Genomic DNA, 24,017 nt, shown 5'->3' with positions numbered 1-24,017 from the left:
TTGGACGGCGTCGATGGCCGCTTGCACCCTGTTGCTCGCGGGCTTTCTGTGGAAAATCCTTCTTTTCTGTTTGCTTGTTTTTAATGCTGTCCCTTCGAGGGTGAGGGATGAGGACACAGGTTAGTTACCCTGGGTCTTCCGCTTGGGTGAGCACTTTGCTTCAACTACTGATGGGTGTCTTCCCTGTTTCCGGAATATTTGCTTTTTGTTCGGCGAGTGCGGTGTGTGTGGGATTCTGTCCAGCAACCCGAGCCTTGCGCCCGAACCTCCCTTCCCTTCCCGGTGGCGATGGCGGCTGGGCCCCCGGGGGGGGGGCGTGCGCCACAGACACCCCACCTTCCTCCCACTTTCCCCTGCGGGCGCCGCCTGACCACGGGGCGTGCGGTGTCGGCCGCCTGTGGGTGACTGTCCCCTCTCGTCCCTGCAGAGCCTGTAGGAGAGGCAGCACCCGGCTTCCTGATGAACAACCGGAAGGAAGACATGGAAATCGCGTCCCACTACCGGCACCTGCTGCGGGAGCTGGACCAGCAGCGGCAGCACGGCGTGCTCTGCGACGTGTGCGTGGTGGTCGAGGGCAAGGTCTTCAAGGCCCACAAGAACGTGCTCCTTGGCAGCAGCCGGTACTTCAAGACGCTGTACTGCCAGGTGCAGAAGACGTCTGAGCCGGCCACGGTCACGCACCTGGACATCGTCACGGCCCAGGGCTTCAAGGCCATCATCGACTTCATGTACTCCGCCCACCTGGCGCTCACCAGCCGGAACGTCATCGAGGTGATGTCCGCGGCCAGCTTCCTGCAGATGACGGACATCGTGCAGGCGTGCCACGACTTCATCAAGGCCGCCCTGGACATCAGCATCAAGCCGGACGCCTCGGACGAGCTCTCGGAGTTCGAGATGGGCGCCCCGCCGGGCAGCAGCGCGGACGCACTCATCTCCGCTGTCATGGCCGGGCGGAGCATCTCCCCGTGGCTGGCGCGGCGCGCGAGCCCCACCAATTCCTCCGGGGACTCGGCCATCGCCAGCTGCCACGAGGGAGGGAGCAGCTACGGCAAGGAGGACCAGGAGCCCAAGGCCGACGGCCCCGACGACCTGGCGGCGCAGTCGCTGTGGCCGGGCGACGTGGACTGCGGGCCACTGCGCATCAAGGAGGAGCAGAACTCGCCGCCGCACTACGGGGGCAGCGAGCCGCCCTCCGCCCGGGACGGGGCGCCCCCGAACTCCTTCCCCGAGCAGGCCGGAGCAGACGCCTGGCAGCCCACCGGCCGGAGGAAGAACCGGAAGAACAAGGAGACGGTCCGGCACATCACGCAGCAGGTGGAAGATGAGAGCCGGGCAGGCTCCCCGGTGCCGTCCTTCCTGCCGACGTCTGGGTGGCCGTTCAGCATCCGAGACTCGAGTAAGCTTTTCTTTGTTCTGGGTGGGGCTCGGGCGCTGAGTGGGGGCCCGTTGCAGTGTGTGGAGTAGACAAGGTGACACGTTCCTGGGCTCACACCAGTGGCCTTCCCTGGTGTTTGTTTCCCGCGGCCACTGGGCTCACCACACAGTGCCGGGCTCTGGGCTTCCCTGTGTCCGGGAGTCTCACCCTCTGTTTGATACTTTGTATCACCTGGTACTTTGTATCCATCTCAGAGGAGTCAGCCGACAGGTCCGTGTTCACTCACTGTCGGTGGCTCTTTCTGGAGGTGCTGACGGTCACACCGAACCTTTCTCTGGGGCAGACGGGCGAGCAAGTGCTCTGGGGGCCTCTGGGGCTGTGGGCGGGGCTCAGGGACCACCCAGCGTTGGTCCGGGTCAGGAAAGAGGCCTCTCAGCAAGTGGTCCGAGTGGAGAGTTCTGTCTAGAGCCCAGTGAGTAGACAGAAGTGGACAGAAGGCAGCAAACCACGGGGCGATAAACCCTAGAAAATATCACAAGTAGGAAGCGTACCGTGTGCTGGCGGGGCACCCGTTGCCCTGCCTGGAAGGCTCCTGGGGATCCCCGTTTCCACTCTCCTCACTAGGAAGGGTGCACCTGGCCCCCTGCACCGTAGCTTTTGTTTCTGTAATGAAGTACACACACCGTACACACACCGTCAACCCGCCCCTTTAACCATTTCTAAGAGCACCGTTCGTTAATTACACTCACGTTGTGGGGCTTCACTAACCATCTCCCAGAGTTTCTCTATCCCCTGACTGCAACTCTGGGTTGACTGAACAGCGAGCCCAGGAGACACTGTAGCCAGGACATTCATTGTTACTGTGTCTCATTGTTACTGGGTGGTGTTCTGGTGTTGGCCAGGGTCTCTCAGCCAGGGCGGGGTGGCTGCCTGGGGGGTCCTGAGACATCCTCGGCACGGTGGCTTCCACCCACTGGCTGCCAGGAACCGCTCACCCCCAGTGGTGACACCCAAATACGACCGCAGACCTGGCAGCTGTCCCTGACAGAACTGCCACCCCCCAGAACTGCTGGAGTTGGACTGAACTGGGTCAGAGGGAGCCTGGGTGTCTGAGCTGATGGAAAAGCCCCCTGTCCCCCTGCTAGCTGTCAGTTGGGAGAGGGACAAGCGGTGTCCCCGTCTGCTCCTGACTCTGGTTAGAGTCGTCCACCAGCCCTGACGAGAGGCCGACCCGAAGCACTCCGTGGTGAGAGACCAGGACAGAGGCTCTGGGCGAAGAGGCCAGGGTGGTCACCTCTGCCCTGGTGGCCCATCACCCGTGGGCAGTGACACTGGGGGCCTTGAGACAGGAGAGCCCACTGACACGCTGAGAGGCAGTAGCCTCCTTAAGCCGTGGGTCTGCGGTTTTAAATGCCCTCGTCGAGCAGAAGGTGTTTTTAGAATCCAACAAGTGACTTCTGCCACCTACTCTGAAATCCCTTGGTTTCCAAGGCAACTGTGAGCCGCTCCCGCTCGATGGCTCGAGTTGCTAAGACAAGGGCGTGCCACTGCGAGCTTGCGTGGGGTGGTCTGCCCGCTCCCGCCGCCCGCCCGCCCGCCTGCCCGCCCCTCCACCCCGGGGTTTGGGGCGGGAGGTGGGCTCCCCAGTGCAGGTCACTTTGTTTTTATTGAGGATTCATTGCATCTCAGAGCAGGATGTTCTAGTCTCAGCTTATGGGCAGGGAGGCCCTTTCCCAAGAGGGACATGTCACGGGGTCACCACGCTCGGTTTGGGGCTCTGGACGGGCATCTGGTGTCCCGTCCTGCAGGCTGCCTGCCCACCCTGAGCCCTGTGTGTCCCACCTCCGCCGTGGTGACCCTGGGGCCCCTTAGCGTTGGGAGTGCTTCCTTTCAAGCTAAACGTGAGTGTGTCCTTGCCTGACAGCTTCCCGGGAAACGTCCACGGGAACCACGTCCAGTCGCAGCCTCTCGCTGTGTGACAGGTCAGGGGAGACAGCGTTGAGACGTGTGGGGACGTGTGCCCACAGTGGTGGCCGGGTGGGCAGACCTGGTGTCCGGCCTGCACAGTCTGGCCACACCTCATCTGTGACTCCATGCGTGGCGCGATGCCCGCTGTGAGGCCACGCCGCGGGAGCCGGGCAGAGCAGGGCAGCCTGCAGCCCACGCCCTGCGGGTCCTGGTGAGTGTTTGTTGATCCGGCCTTTTGTCTCCGGACGTGGAGCCCCGGTCAGGGTTGGCCGTCAAGAGGGAAGCGCCCATGGATGCCATCAGCCAGTCTGTTTGCATTTTCCTTTCTCTGCATGAACTCCTGGGAGTGGAGCGTCCCGGTCGGACTCTCCCAGGAGTGGCCACGCCGGCCCCCATCCCGCGGTCGCGGGCACCCGACTCACTGCCCCGCGTCCCCTGCCACATCACCCCTCGTCTGTCTTTTTAAGTGAAGCCACCAGTGGGTGAGTTTGGGGAGCTCAACACACATCTCACCCCCTGTGGTCAGAAGAGAGACCATTTCCACCACCAGGGAGGGTTCCTCCTGCCCCGCAGCCAGCCCCGCCCCCACCCCCTCCAGCCCCTCCAGGGTCATCGCCAGAGCAGCCAACTTGACAACTACAAGCAAAAGAGCATCATTTTGAGACGATTATTGATTAATAGTCAGTTGTATGCATTTAAAAAAATTTTTATTTATTGAATTTAGACAGAGAGAGGAAGGGAGACAGAGAGAGACATGGATTTGCTGTGACATATTGAGGAATTCATCGGTTGATTCTCGTACCTGCCCTGACCGGCACTTGAGCCTGAAACCTTGGTGTATTGGGATGATGCTCTAACCCACTGAGCTGTCATCCAGCCAGGGCTACAGTAATAATCAGCTGTAAGAAATAACACAGAGTGGCCCAGGCTGGTGTGGCTCAGTGGACTGAGCGCCAGCCTGCAAACCAAAGGCTCACCGGTTCGATTCCCAGTCGGGGCACAGGCCTCCACTGTGGACCAGGTACCTAGTAGGGGACGCAGGAGAGGCAACCACACAAGGATGTTTCTCTCCCTTTCTTTTTCCCTCCTTTTCCCTCTCTCTAAAAATAAATAAATAAAGTCTTAAAACAGAACAGTGGGACATTCTGTGGCCATTCGGAGGAAGGAGATTCTGAAACCCGTGTACACATGAGCCTCGAGAACACGATGCTCAGTGACACAAAAGGACAAGGACCGTGTGATTCAGCTCAGAGGAGGCCCCTGAAGGAGCCGAAGTCACAGAGGCAGAGAGTGGAATGCCGGGCGCCTGGGGTGGTGGGGGGAGGCGCTGGGGCTGCAGGTTTATGGGACAGAGCGTCCGTTTCCTATGCCCAGGAAGTCCCGGTCGGGACAGTAGCAGACAGAGGGAGTGCGTGGTTACGGTGGTAAAGTCTATAAACTTTATTTAAAAAATTGATGGAAAAGGACCACAATCCAGGCACTTGGGGTTCCCGGGGACTGGCCTGCCCTGGCAGAGCATTCTGGGAGACAGCCGTGCGGACGGGACCGGGTGTCAGGGGCCAGAATCGGGCAGGAGGGCTGCGGGGGCCCGTGGGCTCCCTGAGCAGGGGCGTGCTTGTGCGGGCAGACAGGTGTGGGCCGCTCCGCTCCCAGTCCCCAGTGCTCCCCGGGTCTCGGCTTCTTCACAACGTGGCCTGGTGACAGCCCCCTGCGCGGTTTTCGCAGAACGTCCAGCTCTGCACGCAAAGCAGTTGCGATGTGGATGCTGCCGGCAACTTCCTGTTCTGCTTGTAGAAGTTCATTTTTGACATCATTGTCTTAAATTCCTCTTTCCAAACACAGGCTGTGACCCAGGGGGACCCGGGACCGCAAGGCGCCTCTGAATTTACTTCCTGGGCGCCTGGGTCACTGGCCTGTCTGCACGTTGCCCCCCCACCCCCCCACCCCTGCCCCGGGCCCATCCCACCCCTGCCCTGGGTCCCGCCCCTCCAACGCCCCTCTGTGGCCCCTACGCCCCCTCTGGTGGGCAGGCCTCAGCCACCCCTCCCCAGGACAGGCGTTCTGCATTCTCATTGGAAGAACAGTACATTCTGGAAGGGCCAGCTCTGCCCCTAGTTCCGAAAGTAAATGCATCTGGTAGTGCCCGGTGGTGGGCGGCGCCCCGCAGGGTGGTGACTGGGCCTCCCCACTTACAAGGGGCATCGGGGCCATGAGACGCCTTCGTCTGTCCCTCTGCGAATCCCTGGCCTTCAGAGAGGACCCGTCACTCTGAGGTTTTACCTGAACCGCGTCATCCTTACATTAGGAGGTGGCGATAAGTGTTCCTTCCAGGCCCTCGGGACCTGCCCTTGACCGGGGGTGCTGGGCAGGAGGACACCAGGGCTGCAGAAATGCAGCCTCTCTGGGCTTGTTTCATGGCGGGGGGACAGCAGACCCTGGGACAGTCCCACGAGATTTGCGACAACACTCCGGGCCGTAGGGCCCTGCTCTGTGTCCCACTCAAGTTTGCCGAAGTGTGGGCTCGCTGTGCCGAAGTTGGTGGTGGGTGTTCCCAGGGTGGTGGGACGGTGCCCCAGAGGTGGCCCAGGGCAGGTTCACCACAGCCTGTGACGCTCGCCTGGGGATCGGACCCCACCTGAGGCCTTGGCGGGGACTTCCCCACGGCCTGGGCTGTGTCTTTGACCTTGGGGACACCGTGGGTCTGACCTTCCAGGGAGTGGCCAGTGGGGAAGCTCGCCACCCTCACTCTCTCCTTTCCCTCTTGGAGAGTCTCAAGATGACCCGCCTGTCTGTTTCCTCCCCCAGATTCGGACTTGACCGTCACTGAGGCTGGCAGCTCTGACAGCCGAGGGGAGAGGGCCGACCTCTACGGCCCCGGGGACGAGGGCCTCCTGGGGGCCGAAGCCAGCTACCTGGGCCCACCCCTCACCCCGGAGAAGGAGCAGGCCCTGCAGCAGGCCACCGCGGTGGCCAACCTGCGGGCGGCGCTCATGAGCAAGAACAGCCTGCTGTCGCTCAAGGCGGACGTGCTGGGGGACGACAGCTCCCTGCTGCTGGAGTACCTGCCCAAAGGGGCCCACTCCCTGTCCCGTAAGTGCTGGCCCGCAGGCTCACCGCCCTGCCTCTGAGTGGGAGGAGTGGGAGGCGGCAGGCGGCGGGTGCGTGGTTCCGGCAGTTGGCTGTGGGTGGCGGCGCCCGGGCCCCGAGGCCTGTTGGGGAGGTTGCGTGGTCATCAGGGCGAAGGGGGGGCAGTGAGTGCTGGTCAGGTGTTTCCTACTGAGAATGGAGGCCGCAAACCCTCTGGTGCTCAGAGGCGCCCGGGTCGGTCCCCAGCCAGGGCGGGGCACCTCTGTGAGTCAGGACAGAGGGCCAAGGGGACAGGCTCCGGGCTCCCTCTGAGGGCACCTGCCCCCACCCGGGCCCGCCTCTGCGCTGAGACTCCTTCCTGGTGGGGAGAGCTGGGAGGAAGCTGGAGCCCCGGCGCGTCCCCTGGCTTTGTTTGCAGGAGGTAGTGGCGGTTGCTCAGGGACCGTGACGTGGGGGTGGACGCGGAGTCTGCACTGCGGTGCCTCCCATGTTTGCGTCACCAAGTTCCAGTGGCTCCGAGTGGCTGACCAGGAGGGGCTCGGGGTGCCCTCCGGACCGACACACACAGGGCGGCAGCTTGTCTGCCCCCCACGCACAAGCCCGCTGCATGCTGGCCTGTGCGTGAGCCGCTATCCACGTCACGGGTGCTCTGAGGAGCCATCATGGGGACACTTATGGCAAAGAGTGGTCACCAGGGAGAAGAGACACCTGGTGTCTGGTTGGTGGTCAGCACCGTGGGAGCCTGCAGGGGCCCCCTTGCTCTCCTCCAGGGGGCAGGACACACCCCGAACAGGAGGTTCGAAGTGTGGAGAGGGTGTGAGGCACCTGGCTGGTGGCCCCTGGGCCCATGTGTTGGGTGCAGGGGCCTGAGTGACAGGGGATGTGGGGGGCCTCTGCCCCGCGGATGAAGGGAGAGCCGCCGGCGTCCTGGGTGTTGGGGACTTGGGGCGTGTGTCTTTGTTTTCACCTTTACTTTAAAAACTAATGTTTTTGTAACTTTGTTTTCATGATCTCTAAAATTTTTACGGTTCTGTGTTGGAGTGACAAAACCCGCTGTGGCTAATAAAAGCTGAAGCTGATGTGTGCGTTCCCTTTATTTTGCTGAATCAAGAGCGCCTGCCAGGCCGGACGCAGGGGCTTGGCTGCGGGTCAGGCCGGTGGGGTGGGGGGGGGGCTGCTGGGCATCGTTTCGGGCGTGCTTTCAAAAACACACCCAGGCCTCGTTTTCTGCATCTGAAAAGTGGGGGCAGCGTGTCTTGCCCAGCTATTGTGAATTTAAAGCAGAACCGTGTTTGGGAAACCTTGAACTCCTAAGCCAAGGGCTGGGAGCAGCAGCTGAGGGTCGGTCCCGCCCCCTCAGATTTGTGGGGATCCAGGGGCAGTTAAAGGAGATGGCCCCAGGCATTCGGGCGTCTGGAATTGACAGTCCGCAGATCCAGCAGCTGGACGTGCAGCCGAGGGGACAGTCGGACAGGTTTTGTGGGTGACGAAGGGCAGGTTGGGATGCCACCAGGCATGTGTGGCTGTGGGTGGGCGGGGCCTCCGGCTCCCTCTGCTGGCCACACTGGTCAGTGCACCGCCCCCCACGCGTCCCGTCTCCTCCCAGCGGCTCCATAGGGCCGGGTCGCACTTGGGATGGTGCCGGCAGTCTGTGCTGCCCCCACGTGGCTGGTCTGTCCTCGCCACCAAGAATGACGAATGGGAGGGATTTGTGGCTTTTTCTACCTTCTCCTGCGTCTGGCAGCCTTGGCCCCCAGCGTGGGCTTTGCTGCATCCCCACTGGGGATGGGGCCGAGGGGTCCGAAAGCCCCCAAACACCGGTTTCACCACCTTGGACCCAGCAAGGCGACCGCATGCCTGTCTGCGGGCTCTGGACGAGGAGCCGTGTCTGGCAGCTGCTTTGGCCGACCGCGGGCAGGTTGCTGCGTAGAGAGGGGACCAGGGGCTGTCACCGGATGGGGTGGAGCCCGCTGCTGGAGACAAGGTCAGCCTGACACCGGGACCTGTGTCTCAGACCCTTTCTCAAGGCCGGAGGCGCAGGTTCTGTGGCCTCGTGACTTGTTTCAACTTTCTGGGCGACAGTCCTCTGGGAGAGACACCCCCCACCCCCACCCCACCCCCCGCCTCGGACAGGCAGTGAGAAGAGACGGCGGCACCCACTGCCCCTGGGGCCGGGGGGACGCTGAGGAAAGCACCCCAGGCTCGACCCAGGCTACCACCGGGAGGTGGAGGATAGCGCTTCCGGACTCTCTAAGCCCCACCAGCCTCTGCTCGTTCCCCCGGCCGAGACTTATTTCCCATGTTCCCAGGACCTGGCACCAGCCCACGCGTCCCCTGGGGGACGAGGTCACAGAGTGGCTGCTCCGCGCTCTGCTCTGCTGGACGCCCACATGAGACTGGGGACCCACCGGCCGGTGTCCTGCCCTTGTGTGCACACCTGCTTGGGTGTGCCCCGGACCCCCCACTCAGGGGGACACTGATAGCAGCCTTCGCATTGACGACGGTCTTGCACTCACGGCCGCACGAAGTCAGGCTGCTGGTTGTCCTTGAATGCAAATACTTCTCAGAGGAATTTCTCCCCAAGAGAAGGGCAGCCCTCACTGCTCAGGAAGCTGCCGGTTCAGACACCAGGCCTGGCGCCCAGCGGCCAGTGGAGCTGGGTCCACGCTGACCTGTGGTGACTCAGGACCTCGGACGAGCCCTTCCTGGGTCTTATACAGAGAAGGTTCTGGCAGGTCCTGCCTGTCTCCCTGAGGAAAAAGACATCTTTGGGAAGGGCTGACCACGCACTCTGGACTCCGGAATTAACTTCTGCGGCCCCCCCCACAGGACGGCATGGGGGGACCTGCCGGTGTTCACGGAAGTGGACTCCCCTCGCACGCATCTGGTCACTGGCGATTAACTGTAGCCCTCCTTTCCAGACCCGTGACAGGTCCTCCTGGTGGTGGCCGGACATGGACCCGGTGAGTACGGGCATGACACGGGCACAGTTTCTCGATTCTGTCGCGTCCTGACAGCTGTGACTGTCTGTCCCTTGCTGCAGGTGGACGCCCGGGCTGAGCCTCAAGGCCTCCTCCGGACCCAGCTGCAGCCGGCGCGGGGCACGCCCAGAGTCCTTCGCCCCCTCGGCTCTCCTTGAAGTCTGCACGGGGCCCTCGGGGAGAGAGTCCTGCTGAGACTGGTGCCTCCGTGTGGGAGCAGATGTCCCCTGCAGCCTGGCCTGGGGCACAGGTCCCGGCGGCCAGCAGCTGAGGGGACTGGGACAAGGCGTCCTTTTCTGTCTTTGAAGTGGTTGTCTCAAATCCTCCACAGGTGGCCAGGGGAAGACATTTCGACGCCCACCCCCTGGGCAGGTGCACTGCCGGCGACTGGGTCATGGAGGGTTTGGGGGGCAGAGCAGGTCCGGTGGGGCAGGGGGCGGAGCCAGATGGCCCTGAACCCCCTACTTTCTAGAGAGATCCGAGGGTGAAGCCCAGCGCCGCCGTGCCTCCGATGCTAGTCCGTAAACGTCTCTCTCCAAGTGTGAAGGACAGGCCACTGATGAGTCGCCCAGTCTGCGGGCTCCTGTCCCCTCCCTGGACACTAGTTCTTGCGGCTGTTCGCCATGCAGGGCAGGTGGCCACACGGTGGGCTCTGGGACCCCGGTGGGAGGAAGGATGGACGCACGTGACGGGTGCCAGGTTCTGGAGCGTGAGCCAGCCGGGGAGGCTGGGCTTCTGGGCCAGGCCTGCCTCCCCCTGCCCCCAGTCTGAGAGGCTGCCTCCACCCCGTAGGCCCCGTAGGCCCCGGAGGCCCCGGGCCTCGCCTGCCGGCTGCTGCCACTTTGCCATCATCAGACAAGTTCCATGACAGGGAAGTTGGGTTTTCGGAGAGGCTCAGGATGCTGTTGCCAAGGCAACCGGCTGTAGAGTTTCCCAGAGCTAAGAGACGGGTCAGTGGGTGCCCCTCGCCCTTCGGAGAGGCCCTGCTTCTGCAGTCGGCCATCAGCCTCTGAGTGTCATTTCTAGAGACTTCATTTTCCTTCTCTGTTGTCTCGGGGGTCTTGGCGCTGTGAGGTCCGTGTGGCAAGAGGAACCTCGGTGGAGGGATTGCTACTCCGGGGCGGCCCTGCCCATCAGCTCTGTGTCGACCGTGGGCCCCGTGGCCACCGGTACCCGCTGGCCCGGGGAACTGGCCCCCCCCCCGGCAGAGGCTGGGCTGGGGCCACAGGCAGACCCGAGTTCTGGAGCCTCTCTCTGCGCTGCTGGGCCGAAGAGCTTCGGTGCCATTTTCAAATCAATTAAAAAGTGTCACACAGGTTCCATTGCACCTAAAAGAAGCAGGTCTGTGCTGGAGGGTAGAGTAAGAATGGGTGTGAGGAGCGTCTTTAGGGGAAACAGCTGTTTGATGGGTTCTGTCCTCAAATCCAGCACTATTTCCCTTCAAACGGCACAGTCACCCAGGGTGCGGCATTTCAGGAGGGTCCTTGGAACTCGCTGTGAGAACTTCCCGTCTCGTTTTTGTTGGATTTCTCACGGGAACATCGGTGCTCGGGGTGGATTTCAAGAGGGTTTGTTTTTTGTTGAGAACGCGCCACCGATCTTTCTTCAACGCGGAGGGTTTTGAAAATGAGGCTCAGTCCTGCATTGGGGTCCACTCACCGCCACAGGCTTGCTTGCTTCAGGCTGACCTTCGTTTTCACAGAATGTGGACAGGCAGCCTCCTGCACTTGCGCGCCTGTGTGTGTGTGTTGATGAAGACTCCCCACACCCTTGCAGGTGTTCATTCACCCCCCTCGACAGCATTTAAAATCAAGAATTCCATTTTGATCACGGTCCATTCGGCAGCGTCACATAACTCAGGTGCCGAAGAAAACACAGTAATTCATTGTAAAGAAAGGAACCTGCAGCTTCGACCGGATGAGGTCGCGCTGGGCTTGCCCTCGGGGCAGAACCTGGGTCTCTCGCCCGCCCGCCCGGGCTCTCCTGGGTGCCGCCCGCACTGGTGGGGCTGGAAGGGGGCCGTCGTGGGGGACGAGCCGAGCTCTCCCTGCAGTCTCCTCGGGCACGTTCCCCAGACGCCAGGCCCTGAAACAGGCCCCACCGAGAGGAGCAGTGTTTGCGCCAAGAAGGCGGCAAAGTCTGTGGAGCAGCAGGGCCGAATGCTGTCACATGTATCCAAGGGATTGGAAGATACCGTCAGCAACCCACTCGAGGAAAAGTGAACACCGAAGATGAAACGATGGAACATTTCGAGAGGGTTGGACTCACACACAATGAAGCAAACACTCTGGGGCTGAAAAGACAGTATCTGAAATTAGGAATTCATCGGTGGCTCAGTAGCCGTCTCGACGCGAGAGAGGGTGAGGGAACTGGGAGACGCAGCGAAGGCCGCTCTCCACACCCCAGCTCAGATTCCCCAAAACAGATGAAAGACGGCGATCTGAAGGTCTGAGAAGTTTAAAAACCCAATGCAGAATGGGACCCAACATAAAACACCAATAAGAGCAACAACAACAAATCGATATCCAGGCACCTTATAGTCAAACTGTCGAAAACCAACGACAAAAGGAAGTCTTAGAAGCAGCCAGAGGAGAAGTCTCCTTTCCCCTCGGACGGACAGACGCGGATTTCCAGCAGAAGCTGGGGAAGCTCCAGGCAACCAACTGGTGAACAAAGTTGCCGAGCTAGGAGCCTACACCCAGCGGAAGTGTCCTTCGGAAATCAAGGCGGTGGGAAGACACCATGAACAAACAAGCCCGAGAGAGAGAGAATTCATGGCCGCAGACGAGAAGTACGGACAACGGCCTGAGGCCAGGGGGTCGGGCCCCAGACGGGGAAGCACAGACCCTGGGAACTGGGGCCCCAGGGAGCAGTGTCCGTGTGACAAGCGGAAGCAGTCCTGACGTTTGGAGCAACGATTCTGGTGGGTTCTGTCAGACAGATGGGACTGTGATACGTGGCAGGAACAGCCCGAAGGTGAGGCAGGGCCGTGGTGCCACCTGCTGCCCGCCTGACCAGGTGTGTGGGAGACCCCGGCACAGGGAGCTCCAGGGTGCGTGCCTGGTGGGGCCCTGGCAGACCTGGCAGGCGGTCCCGCTGTCCTGTGCTGGGGACCCGGGGTCTCTGGTTGCTCGATGGCCTAGTCGCTCGATTGTTTGAGGGCTGTGGTGTCCCTGACTCTGGCACGGTGGGCAGCCCAGGGCCGAGGCTGTGGAGCTCACAGACACCAGCCCGTCATTCCTCCAGCCCGCTCCCCTGCAGGAAGGGCGGAGCCCCAGCCTTCCCCACCTTCCTGGGCTATGACTGTGGCTTCTGTCCACATGTCTGCCTCTCTCTCAGCACCCCCAGGGGTGGTTGTGACCTGGGCAGCCTTTGGGCAGCTGGGAGGATGCCCTGTGGGCACAGGAGGGGGTGACTGTGGCATGCGGGCCACCCCAGCACCCAGTGGGGCTGACACCTGGGACCCCGAACTCCTAACTGTCACCACAAGACCACCTGAAGTGCGGACGAGGCACCTGGGGTGGGGCTGCATCGTGCTGTGGAGCTGGCCGAGGGTGGCCCTCAGAGGCCTGTGGCATGGTCTCCTGAAGTGTGGAAAGGCAGAAGGGGCGAAGGCTGCCCACCGTTCTTGCTGCACATTTGGGGTTCACTCGGCCTCTCCCTCGGCTGTGTCCGCTGGGCGCTTGGCGGGTGGGACCAGGCAGCACCTTCCCTTTGGGTGTTTGGTGGTTGCAGTGAAGAGCCGCTGGCCTGCAGAGGTGGGAGGGCTGCTGGCCCCGGGGCCCCGGGCAGCTGTGAGGCTCAGCGCCCCTCCTGTGTACACGGCGTTTCTGCCTCGACCGCGGGCGTGGCTGGCCCCGTGGCTCAGATGCTGATGGGAGGTGTCCACTGGGTCTGAGAAGCGGGCGCGGCTGCCTCTGGCCTCTGGTCTCTGGCGGGACACCCTTGCCGGGCAGGGCGGGACCTGTGGGCAGGGACAGTCTGTGCGGAGCGGGCGCATGGCCCCAGTGACTCGCCCTGTGCTCTCTTCCAGTCAACGAGTTCACAGTCATCAGGAAGAAGTTCAAGTGCCCATACTGCAGCTTCTCGGCCATGCACCAGTGCATCCTCAAGCGCCACATGCGTTCCCACACGGGCGAGCGGCCCTACCCCTGTGAGATCTGCGGGAAGAAGTTCACGCGGCGTGAGCACATGAAGCGCCACACACTGGTGAGCGAGGGGCGGGGAGGCTCGGCCCCGGGGGCCGGGGGTGGTCATCGGGGCGGTGGGCGGGCAGGTGGGGCGGGGTGGTCTGGAGTCCCACAGGAAGCCCTGAAGTGGGGTCCACTCACCCCACACCCCCCAGCTCCACCCCCAGGCCTGGGTGCCGAGGTGGGGGCCCCATCACACCCTCGGTGTCCCTTCTTCCCTACGGGGCCCTTGGCTGCACCAGGGCAGCAATTCCACCCCCGCTGGGACCCCTGCCCTTGGGTCCCACCACTTCCTCACCTCCTCGGTGCCCTGGAGTCACCCGGGGCCCAGCCCACTCCCCGAACCCTTGCCATGTGTCCCTCACGTCAGGCTGGGTGTCAGGTGGTGGGTCTGCTTGACCAGGACATGAAAAGCTCATTCTTGCAGTGGAGGCAACTCCCTAAAAAGAAGCCAGGGCGAGGGACCTTTGGGTGGGGAGGTAGGCCCCGTGGCTCCGGCTGAGGGGCCAGACCGGGGGTGCATGCGGAATCCGGCCCCCCTGGCATGTGCACTGGACCCGTTTGAGGGGAGGTGGTGGGCGGCCCTGGGCTTGAGTGGGGGTAGGTAGAGGGCATTGGGGTGATGTCGCCAGTTTGGGAACCTCCGGGTTTCCAGAGCCGTCTGGGGGGTGCACAGGCTTGGCTGGACGCCCGTGGCTGACCCACCGCCCATCAGGAGCAGGTGTGCCAGGAGGCATGGAAGGGCAAAGCCAGCCAGGCCAGTCTGCAGGGTCACATTATATGGGCGAGGGGCACCCAGGGGTGGCAGCTGGGGAGTGAGGCTAGACCTTCAGGCTGGGCCCCTGACAGGGCAACCACTGGAGTGGGCAGGGCATTGCTGTGGGTGTTGGTCCATGCTGTGAGCAGAGCCACCTCCTGTCGGACCTTCCAGCCCACCCCTCACGCCAGGCAGCCTTGGCACTCAACCAGCCCCTGGGGGTACTTGCTTGGGGTCAGGACGCCTGGGGGAGACCCTTTGAGGTCAGCTCCAAGAGCTGAAGGGGAGACATTCCGGGAGTGGGCGCCCAGCCCAGCTGACTGAGAGATGCCCCATGAGCCCCAGCCAGTGAGTGCCCCAGAGTGGACGTGCCATGGGCGCAACGCCCTGACTGTGGAACTCCCCTCCTCCAGCTGCATGTCCCTTCCAGCCAGTGCGTTAGGGGAGAGGGAAAGAGGGAGAGGCCTCCCGTCCGAACGGAAGTGTATCTCTTCTTTAAAAATACTTTATTTGGGGGCAGGGGTGGGGGAATATACAAAAAACAAAAAAACTTTATTTCCTTTTAGAGAGAGGGGAAAGGAAGGAGAAAGAGGAGAGAAACATCGATGTGTGGTTGCCTCTCACACACCCCTCATTGGGAACCAGGCCCACAACCCAGGTGTTGCCCTGACTGGGAATCGAACCAGCGACCCTTGGGTTTAACAGGCCTGGGCTCGATCCCCTGAGTGTGTCTTTTTGTTTTTACACTAACAAGCGCTGGGACGTTGTCACACGGGTTGTTAGAACTCACGTTACATCTCCCCTCCCTCCCGCCCGCCCCGTCTGACAAATGAATTTCGGAAGAGGACCGCTGACGCAGGAGCGGACTGCGGGCCAGACCCCAGCGGGATGTCTGCAGAGTTGCGTGTGAGAGGCTGGGGCGGTCACTCCTCGTGAAGCCCTGGGTGTGGGAAAATCCAAAGTAACGATCTTGGGCAAACGCAAGCACCTGTAGTTGGGTAGGAAAAAGGAGAGCGAGCAGCGACCTCAGAATAGGCCTCGTATGGACCCGAGGAGGCCGTCCCCGGAACACCCTCCGGGGGCTGGCAGCGCAGAACCGTAAACAGGAGCTGACGGAGGGCGCCTGTCACTGTGACGTGCCATTCGCATAGCTCGTTGCCTGGTTGCTGGGAATACTCAGTGATTTTTTAGAAAAGAACTTTAAATTTTATTTGTCAATGACAGCTCATATTTGATAATGTTTTGATATCTGTTTATTTTGTAGTCACTTTAGGTAGACAGCATCGTAGTCAGACAATCGTACACTGTACAAAGGGGGGCCCGATATTTCCAGCTCCACCTGGCACCTCACACAGCCAGGTGGCTGTGTCTTCTTCAGCGAAACTGCACTCACGGTTCAGGGAACGAGGACGCCGGGGGAGGCTCAGGGCCCAGCTGCCTCCTGGCCTTGGAATTTTACCCAGGGTTCGCGCTTGGGCTTCGGGGAGGGTCCGAGATCCCGGACAACCCAGCGGAAAAGTGAGGGCCTCCTTTCCTCTGGGGAGGGTACCTATGGGTTCCTCCCTAATTTCTCCAGGGCCCCTGACCCTGAGGAGGTGGGGGAGTCCCCACGCCCAGCCTGCTGCTTAGGGGCGGCGCCATGGTTGCCATGGCGCCCCCCCTTCCTTCGGTCCACAGGCTGGGTGAGGGTGGCCATCTGGTGCTGGCCCAGATGCCCTTGTCCCTCCCGCGTTCTGGTGCAGCCTCCAGCCCCGCCCCCTGCCCCTGCAGCCCTTGTAGCCCTCCCATGCTGTCCGCTGCCCCGCCCAGCTGTGCCTACTCTGGAGTTTGGGCCTGGAGTTTTTGTTCTTTTGTTGGGGGAGGGTCAAGGGAGCCCTGGATTTAAAAACGTATCAAACAAGCATCCCTGGCTGGTGTGGCTCAGTGGATCGAGTGCCAGCTTGAGAACTGAGGGGTCACCGGTTTGATTCCCAGTCAGGGCACAGACCTGCATTGGGGGCCAGGTACACAGGTACAGTTGAGGGTGTGCAAGAGGCAACCACACATTGATCTTTCCCTTCCCCTCTCTCTAACAATGAACAAATAAAATCTTTTTTTTAAAAGTAGTGAACAAATGAAAAGACCCGGGAGGGCCCCAGGAATAAATGGACCCCATTTCTGGGACGGGACCCGGTGGGGCAGTACCCGGCTCCCAGGGTCTTGCCCGGTTTTCCCCGGAAGGTGTGGTGGGCCCCGGACCTCACACGTGCTGAAGTGGGGGGTGGGCAGCACACATCTGTGTGGTAGGTCTTCGTGGTTGGGGGTTTTGGGGGCAAGCATGGCAGGAGGGGGTCGGGGTCTACCGACGTGGGAGGTCACTCAGCGCCGGGGGCAGTGACCCGTCGGTACCAGCCGGGGCTCCAGTGGCTGCCCTGTCCCCGCAGGTTCACAGCAAGGACAAGAAGTACGTCTGCAAGCTCTGCAGCCGCGTGTTCATGTCGGCCGCCAGCGTGGGCATCAAGCACGGCTCGCGGCGTCACGGTGTGTGCGCCGACTGCGCGGGCCGTGGCGTGGCCGGCCCACTGGACGGCGGAGGGGCTGAGGGCTCCCCTGAGCTCTTCGCAGGTGATGGGCCCTACCTGGAGGACCCCGATGATCCTCGAGGGGAGGGCGAGGAGGAGCTGGCCGAGGACGAGGACGATGTGGGCCTGGCCCACGAGGACACGCTGCTGGGGGACGACAAGGATGAGGAGGGCTCACCGCAGGGGCCCCCCAGCCCCCCAGGGGGCCCCGACAAGGACTTCGCCTGGATCTCCTAGGCCCCTGGGCTAGGGACGGTGGGTGAAGGCAGTGCCGCCCCTGCACCTGTGTGCGAGCCTGCTTAGGGGTCTCCCTCGCCCGGGGTGGGGCCGTCTGACCCTGGGCAGTCCCTCCTCCGGGCCCCCCTTCATTCTGCTCCCGCCCCCCAGCCATACACCAAGAATCCAGCTCTGAGGTCTCAGAAGCGAGGGCAGCCCCTCTGCGGGGGCTCTGGGACCACGAAGTCGGTGGGTGCTGGGTGCGAGGAAAGTCCTAGCAGGTGCGTGTGGGGAACGTGGGGGGAGCCAGGGCGTGGTCAGCACTGCTCACTGGGGTGTGGAGTGTGGCCCCGAGGTCGCAGGTCTGGGAGCTAAGGATCTCTGCACCCCCCGCAGGGCCTCAGCCCCTCCTCTCTGCAGCCCCGGTGGGTCACCACTGCCTGCCGCCCATTGCCTTCGAGGCTCCATGCCCCTGGGGCCCCTGCAGAACCTGGTCCAGTGTACAGAGAGCCCTGAGGCCCTGTCGCCTCTGGGCTTTGGTGCTCAACACAAAACAGCTGTGGGAGCTCCTCCAGGGCCAGGGGCTCCCAGGTGCTAACTTCTAAGGGAGGCTGCAGTGGCGGGGGGCCTGTGGGGCCTCCACTCTCTGTTCTGTGTGCACTCCCTTGGGGAGCCCCAGGCGGCCTCCTCCCGTGGCTCCACCCGCCTGTTGCGCCAGGCCTCGCCTGCCCCGGGGCCAGGGCCCGCCTGCGTTGCTGCTAACTCTGGAGGCGGAGCTCTCGCCTCCCCCTCCCGGATGGGTAACCAAACTTTTTAAGTAGAGATGAGTTGAGATCACACGCAGTTCTCTTGGCCGGTGTTCTCTCTCTCACCAGACACACCATGCAGAGCCGCCCCTCCCTTTGCTTCTAGCCGGCTCCTCCTGCTGTGTTTTCAAACGCGCCCACAACCTTGCTCTTTTCTGCGTGAAAAGCAGGTGCCGCCCGTTGGCCAGCACCAGGCTGCAGGCTGCAGGGCAGGCCTCGCCTGTCCCCTTCCTTGTCCAGGCCACCTGACAACGAGGCACCACAGCTCTTACCCACTGAGCTGGACACGGCCCACCGCCCTCCCCCGCAAGAGGACTGGAGGGCGTCCCGGAGCGCCCGGCTCTTTTTCTCCAGACTCAGAGGCTGTCCCCATGTGTTTTTCAATTGGGTCGCTTCTGTTCTGAGCCCCGGTGGAAAACCCTGCAAACTTCCATGGGGAATGGAGGGTGGGGGGTGGGGACCCTGGCTGGCCTGAGCAGGCGGATGGGATGCGGTGCTGTCTTTGAAGTCCTGCCCCAGGGAGGAGCCTCTGCTTTTGCTTTTGCTGATTTTTCAAATAGAATTAGCCACCGTGTCTATCGGTTAGAAGAGGGCACTCTCGAAGGAGCCGTGGGCTGGTTGCCTGTGCCCACCACCTCCCCCAGCTGGGAATGCTGCCGGTTCCTCCACGCTGGCGTCCTTACCAGACAAGGCTAGGGTCATCCTGAACCTGCCGAGCCCTCCACGCTGCCCACTCTCCCTTGGGAGGGTGGGCCAGGCTGTGTTGGGACTCTGGGCGTGCCTGCCCCGGGCAGCCATGACGCCTGGGCCGTCAGAACTTGTACCTCCCCCGCTTTCTGAACGGGCCTACTTTCTTATAAAACATGTTCGGAAATTAGACCTTTGCTGCCAACAGGTGGCTCTGGGTTTTGTACCGGCCCTGCGTCTCAGGCCACCCTGCCCATGCCCGGGCCACCTGCCTCCACACTCAGGGCGTCCTGCTCTTTCTGGCCTGCTCACTGCCCCTGCTGAACCTCGGGGCTTTGCTGTCCGTGCCACAGGGCCGTCTGTTCCCTTGAAACCAACACTGTACTGGAAACCCGGGGGCCTGCTTCCCGCCCCGCGGGGCCCCCGGGGACTACCCGAGGCAGGTCCCTGGCCGTCTGCAGGATGGAGACAAGCCTGTCCTCTCAGGAGGTGGTAAGGGAAAGACGTGCGTCACGACGAGGTTTTTTTTTATGTGACCCTTTTTGTTTTTTCCAAATCAATGTTTAAACTAATAAATATTTTTTTTATGAAGAAGAAAAAACGTGCAGATTACATTTCACGTTTTGTGCTTTTCCATTTGTGTCTGTCTGTAGTTGGGGGTTGGCCCCACCGACGTGGAGAAGGCGGCTGACTGGGTGGCGAGTCCGTCCGGGGGCGGGGCAGGGAGCTCAGGACTTTTGGATGAAGCGCCGGACCCTGACCGGGGTGTGTCCGGACCCTGGGTGTGGGGACAGTGACGACTGCGCCAGCACTCAGGAGGGACCCGCCTTGAGACACAGCTGCTGCTCCCAACTTTGCACATCTTTCTTTATTAAAAAACCAGAGAAAATGCAAAAACTGGAACTTTTTGCAATATGATGAAAGACAACCTTATTTTCGCTCATTCTGTGACATGTGCAACTCTTTAAAAGCCATACTTAATGGTTGTGTTTTATTTTCTATTTTTTTGATCCTGTATGGTGTTTTGTAACTGCTGGTAAGGGAGGGTGCCGTGTGTGTGCTTTTCTGAAATATTTATTTTTTTCAACGTGCTTTTCAACCCAACGGAAACGAAACACAAAAAACGGGCAGTGTTGTGAGGTTTGCTGACGTTTTTCTGGGAATAATCTCCGTCCTGCTGACTCTGTACGGACTGCTGTTGTAAACCTGTGTGTGTTGGAGGTGCGTCCAGTGTGCAGGGGAGGCGTGTTCACAGCAGCGGGCGGCGGGTCGAGCGCCGTGATTCTTCCACTTCCCTGCAGCCGAGGGACAGGGAAACAGAACCTTCTCTGGTGGTCTTGCAACGTGTCTGCCCGGGCTCTGGCCAGCCTGTGGGGTTCCTTTCTGTGACGGGGTAGCTTAGGCCTTCTTGCAAAGCGACCACTTTCAATAAAATGGGAAATTGCTGCTCGAGCAGACGCCTCGTGTGTGTTTCAGACAGGGTCCCCTCCTCTGTCCTTGTACTGGCAGAGGTGGCCACAGTGACCCCCAGCCTTCTACAACACATGGCCAGCATCACCACCCCCCAACTTCGCCTCCCCCACCCCGGAGGCAGACACAGCTTCTGGAAAACCCAAATCTTTAATTTTTCTCCTCGCCTGGCAAAGCCCAGGCGCAAGACACCTGAGCTTCAGAAACCAGGTTCGACGTCAGCCCTGGGGTCTGCGCCACCCACCAAGTGAGGGGCAGTGGGGAAGGCCCCTCCCGACCCCTCAAAGTGCATCCTGGTCTGGCTCCCACGTGGCCTCTAGGCTGGTCCGTCAACCCCCTTTACAAGTCCATGGACAGGTGGGGGGGCACACCCACCCCAGGCTTTAGTGCAAACGGCTGGTTTCTTCAGAGGCACTTGGAGTGGTGGGACCCTCCCCGACCTCTGGGGCTCCAGGGTCCCTGATGCCCCTGCCCCATTGAAAAGTAGACCGTGCCACTCGGAGGGTCCTGGGCAGGGGTGGGCGCAGCTCATTTCCTCCTCTGGGAGCCTGGGCGTCCCGGGCAGCCGGCGGTGCCCAGGAAGCGCTGGCAGGCCTTCTTCCAGCGGCAGGCAGTGCACCAGAGGTCCCGGCGCTGCACGCCGAACGCCTTCCGGCACTTCTTGGCGTCCCCTCGGGGCTTCCTGGGGGGACATGTGGGTGCTGTTGGGCCAGGACCCCCCCAACTTGCTACCTGCCCCTTGACACACACGCACCTCAGGCTGGCACCACTAGTGGAGGGCAGGGCTGGCTCACAGGCCCCGGCGGGGCTGGGCTGCGCTTGCAGCCGGGCGGGTGCCAGGCAGCCCTGAAAGGAGACACAGTTGTGGTCTCCCTCCAGAGCGCCCGAGGGGCCCACCCACGGCTGCTGCCTGTGACCACACCCACCTGGTAGGAGTGGTCACTGCGGCACACCTGGGGGTGCGCCATGGAGCTCAGCACCTGGGGTGGGGGCAAGGCCAGGGGGCGCAGCAGGCTGGGGAGAGCTGGGGGCTCCGGCAGCTCCAGGTGTGGGAAGGCAGGTGGCAGGGAGGCTGTGGGGGACATGGAGGTCAGGCTGGAGAGCCCACCAGTCAGCACCTCCAGACCAGTGTCCAGCTCCGTGTAGTAAAAGTCCTCCTCGCCGTCACTCTGTTCTGGCTCTGCCTGCCGCCTGCTGGGGACAGGACGGGTGGGAGCTGCAGCGTGGGCCTGGCTGGGCCCGCCCCACCCCAGGCCCCCAGGCTGTGCACGCACCCCAGGTGGGCCAGACGGATGTGTCTCTGCATCCCCGAGGCCGTGCTCAGCACCTCGCCGCAGCGCTTCCACAGACACTGGAACAGGACCTGCACCGCACCCTGGGTGAAAAGGGCTGGTGATCAGGCTCGGCTGCCAAGGCCACCCCACCCTGGGCCCAGCCCCGGGCTCACCTTCCTCTTCTGAGGGGCAGGCTCCCCGAACAGGAAGTGGGCTGCCTCCAGGGGCAGTGGGAGTGATGGTGTGGGTGGAGAGGACTGCTCGCTGGCTGGGCCCCAGCCCCAGTCCCCACCGCTGCTGCTGTGACTGCCTGGTGGCTGCACTGGTGGTTTGGACCAGGGCTCCGAGCCAGGCTCTGCAAGGACAGGCCAGGCCAGAGTCAGGGCTTGTAGGGCTCAGGTTGCTCTGCACAGGCTGCCGACTCAGCCCACTCTGAATCCCTGAACTCCGTGCAGGTAAGCTGGTGGGCACGTAGGTGCTGGGATGAGATGGCGGCCAGGAAGAGCTGGCCACAGTGTGAAGAACGACCTCCCTTGGACAGGGAAGGGGGAACCCTGTGTGGAGAGATGCCTGGCCAACCGGGGGAACCGGCGGGTGGTCACGGAGGCCTGCAGGCTGGAGGCACTGGGGCTTTGGCCACAGTGAGGACGTTGGGGGTCCTGATGTCCATGTGTTTAGAAGGTGGTGTTCCAGGTAAGGGGGCTCTGCTTGCCCCCCTTAAGGTCCTGGAGGAACAGTGGCCCCGCCCCTGTCCCCATCCGAGGCTGGGCCTCTAAGTCTCACCGGCAGGGAAGCCTGCAGTCGGGGGCCCCAGGAACAGGGGGCTGGTAGACAGGCTTGTGAGGGCTGCAGCAGCCATGACCTCATCCAGCTGGGCTTTTCCTTGGGGGGCTCTGGGGGAGAAGAGGGCAGGGGCAGGGGGTGGGCTGGGCAGGTGGGACCCAGCAAGTGCTCCCAGACCCCTTCCCTGGCTGGGCACACACGTGCAGGCCTGGGCCTGAGCTGTGAACACCAGGGTCCCTCACTCCAGGCGCTGGGCTGGGCGGCAGGCCCAGCTCCACCCCAGGCTCGGGTTACAAGGTCTAGATCTCCAGGGACCACTGGGCCTGGGCTGGGGTCTCCCTGAAGCTGAGTCACCTACAGCCTGGGCTGTGTTCAGTAGTCTCCTTCAGACCCTGGTGCTGGACCCCGGGTCTGAGGCCCCACCCGCTGGGCCAGAGCACTGGAGGCCCAGCCCTCCCCCAATCACACATTAACCCAGGTTGAGCAACAGCAGCTGTGGGCCCAGGGCCAGGCCTGGGGGTGGGGTGGGGGGAGCAGAGAAGAGCAGCCAGCAGTGAGCAGCAGCCAGGGCAACAGCTCCGAGCACAAGCCGGTCCCCAGGTCCCAGCAGGCCAGACCAGTGTCTGCCCCTGGCTGCACGGCCAGCCCAGGGTGTCCAACACCCTAGAGGCATTTATGCAAGGCCTGGGGGCCCCTGGGCAGTGGACCTCACATACGCCAACAGCCTCTACAGAAGAGACGGAGAGCAGCTCCCTTACAGCTGATCTCAGGCCCCAGGGGTTGAGGGGAACAAGGGATACTATCACACTGCTTAACTCTTTCGGGGCTGGAGAACGGGGGTGGCCAGAAACTCAGTTCGCGACCCCGACCTGCCCCAATCGAGCACCCTGTGCGGGTGTCCGGAAGGCACGTTCCCGCGCCCCACCCACCACCCCTGCACACCAGGGCGCACGTGTGCACACGCCCACTTCGGCCTGGTGCACGGCTCACCTGTGCGCTGGCAAGGGGATGTGCGCTGACGGCGTCAGGGGCCCCGCTGCCGCCCCCGCCCACGTCCCCGGGGCCCGCGGCTCCGGCTCCTGCGGGGGTGAGAACTGCAAGCCCGCCAAGCCGCCGCCCACGGCAGGGCCCTGCGGACGGGGCGTGCTCAGCAGAGGCAGCGTCCCGGGGCCCCCAGCCCCCACCCAGATCCGCTCTGAACCCCCAAACCAGCTGTGATCGGCGCGCCCCGCCCCCGGCCCCGCCCCTGGCCCGGCGCGGCGGGAAGCGGCAGGGCCTTGCGGACCCGCGGACACAGACGGAACGCCGCCCCGCCCCCGGGGGCCCGAAGTTTGTGCAGCCCCGACGCCATCTTTGCGGCGAGCGCACTCTGGTGCAAGCCCCCGGCGCCCGGTACCTGCGGCGACGCGGGCACCCACACGGGTGCGGCCGCGGGTTCAGGGCCGGCAGCGCGGGGCGAGGGGTGCCCGCAGGCCGGGCCGGGCGCCGGGGGCCGCTCAGCCTCCATGGCTCGCCGGCCGGGCGCCAAGGCTGCAGCAGCGAAGGCGGACGCTCGGGTCGCGGCCCCGGGCCGGGCCGGGCCGGGCTGGCCGGGCCGCCGACCCCCGCCCTAGATCGGCAGCCGCCCGCGCCGCTCTGCCCCCGAAGCTAGGGCCGGCCCGCCCCCTTCTTGTGTCCCCGCCCCCGGCGTGCGCCCATTGGTCAGCGCGCTGTATCAACATTCCGAGGTGGAGCCTGGCTGGGGTTCGCCGCGCTCCCATTGGCCTGTGCTCCTTAACCACGCCTCACAGAGGCCCCGCCCCAGGCCCATCGCTCCCGCGCTGGCCCGGAGAGGGGGCCCCCCTGGCGGCCCCTGCCCGCCC

At 62.9% G+C, this 24,017-nt stretch overlaps 2 protein-coding genes across 6 annotated transcripts; one reads left to right on the top strand and one right to left on the bottom strand.

Moving 5' to 3' along the window:
• The first annotated feature begins 430 nt into the window (after positions 1 to 430).
• On the top strand, positions 431 to 20,080 carry ZBTB46 (zinc finger and BTB domain containing 46). The gene is made up of 4 exons (XM_037060091.1): positions 431 to 1,396; positions 6,149 to 6,433; positions 13,445 to 13,620; positions 16,782 to 20,080. Exons 1-4 carry the CDS (start codon positions 460 to 462, stop codon positions 17,154 to 17,156), a joined length of 1,773 nt encoding a protein of 590 aa, XP_036915986.1. The 5' UTR covers positions 431 to 459; the 3' UTR covers positions 17,157 to 20,080.
• Positions 20,081 to 20,229: 149 nt separating this feature from the next.
• On the bottom strand, positions 20,230 to 23,781 carry SLC2A4RG (SLC2A4 regulator). 5 transcript variants are annotated; one of them, XM_037060101.1, is made up of 8 exons: positions 23,552 to 23,780; positions 23,146 to 23,285; positions 22,156 to 22,265; positions 21,546 to 21,727; positions 21,373 to 21,473; positions 21,025 to 21,292; positions 20,853 to 20,944; positions 20,534 to 20,780 (listed from the first exon to the last, which is right to left on the bottom strand). In XM_037060101.1, exons 1-8 carry the CDS (start codon positions 23,660 to 23,662, stop codon positions 20,627 to 20,629), a joined length of 1,158 nt encoding a protein of 385 aa, XP_036915996.1. In that variant the 5' UTR covers positions 23,663 to 23,780; the 3' UTR covers positions 20,534 to 20,626. The 5 variants fall into 5 exon arrangements, with proteins under 5 accessions (XP_036915992.1, XP_036915994.1, XP_036915996.1 ...); XM_037060102.1 differs by having other exon boundaries at positions 21,025 to 21,289; positions 23,552 to 23,776; XM_037060097.1 differs by lacking the exon at positions 20,853 to 20,944 and having other exon boundaries at positions 20,230 to 20,780; positions 23,552 to 23,775.
• Between the last annotated feature and the right edge of the window lie 236 nt (positions 23,782 to 24,017).

This window comes from Sturnira hondurensis, unplaced genomic scaffold (genome assembly GCF_014824575.4).
Source record: "Sturnira hondurensis isolate 20B ecotype Veracruz unplaced genomic scaffold, ASM1482457v3 Scaffold0011378, whole genome shotgun sequence".
NCBI classification, from domain to species: domain Eukaryota; kingdom Metazoa; phylum Chordata; class Mammalia; order Chiroptera; family Phyllostomidae; genus Sturnira; species Sturnira hondurensis.
This window is presented reverse-complemented; position numbering and strand designations above follow the sequence as displayed.

Bases quoted from the DNA above. Each gene is read 5' to 3' on its own strand.
- ZBTB46 (XM_037060091.1), top strand. From the start codon at position 460: ATGAACAACCGGAAGGAAGACATGGAAATCGCGTCCCACTACCGGCAC. The intron at 1,397-6,148 runs GTAAGCTTTTCT...TTCCTCCCCCAG, and splicing joins GTTCAGCATCCGAGACTCGA to ATTCGGACTTGACCGTCACT. The intron at 13,621-16,781 runs GTGAGCGAGGGG...CTGTCCCCGCAG, and splicing joins ACATGAAGCGCCACACACTG to GTTCACAGCAAGGACAAGAA.
- SLC2A4RG (XM_037060097.1), bottom strand. From the start codon at position 23,662: ATGGAGGCTGAGCGGCCCCCGGCGCCCGGCCCGGCCTGCGGGCACCCC. The intron at 22,266-23,145 runs GTGAGCCGTGCA...CTTCTCCCCCAG, and splicing joins ATCCCCTTGCCAGCGCACAG to AGCCCCCCAAGGAAAAGCCC. The intron at 21,474-21,545 runs GTGAGCCCGGGG...CTTTTCACCCAG, and splicing joins CTGCCCCTCAGAAGAGGAAG to GGTGCGGTGCAGGTCCTGTT.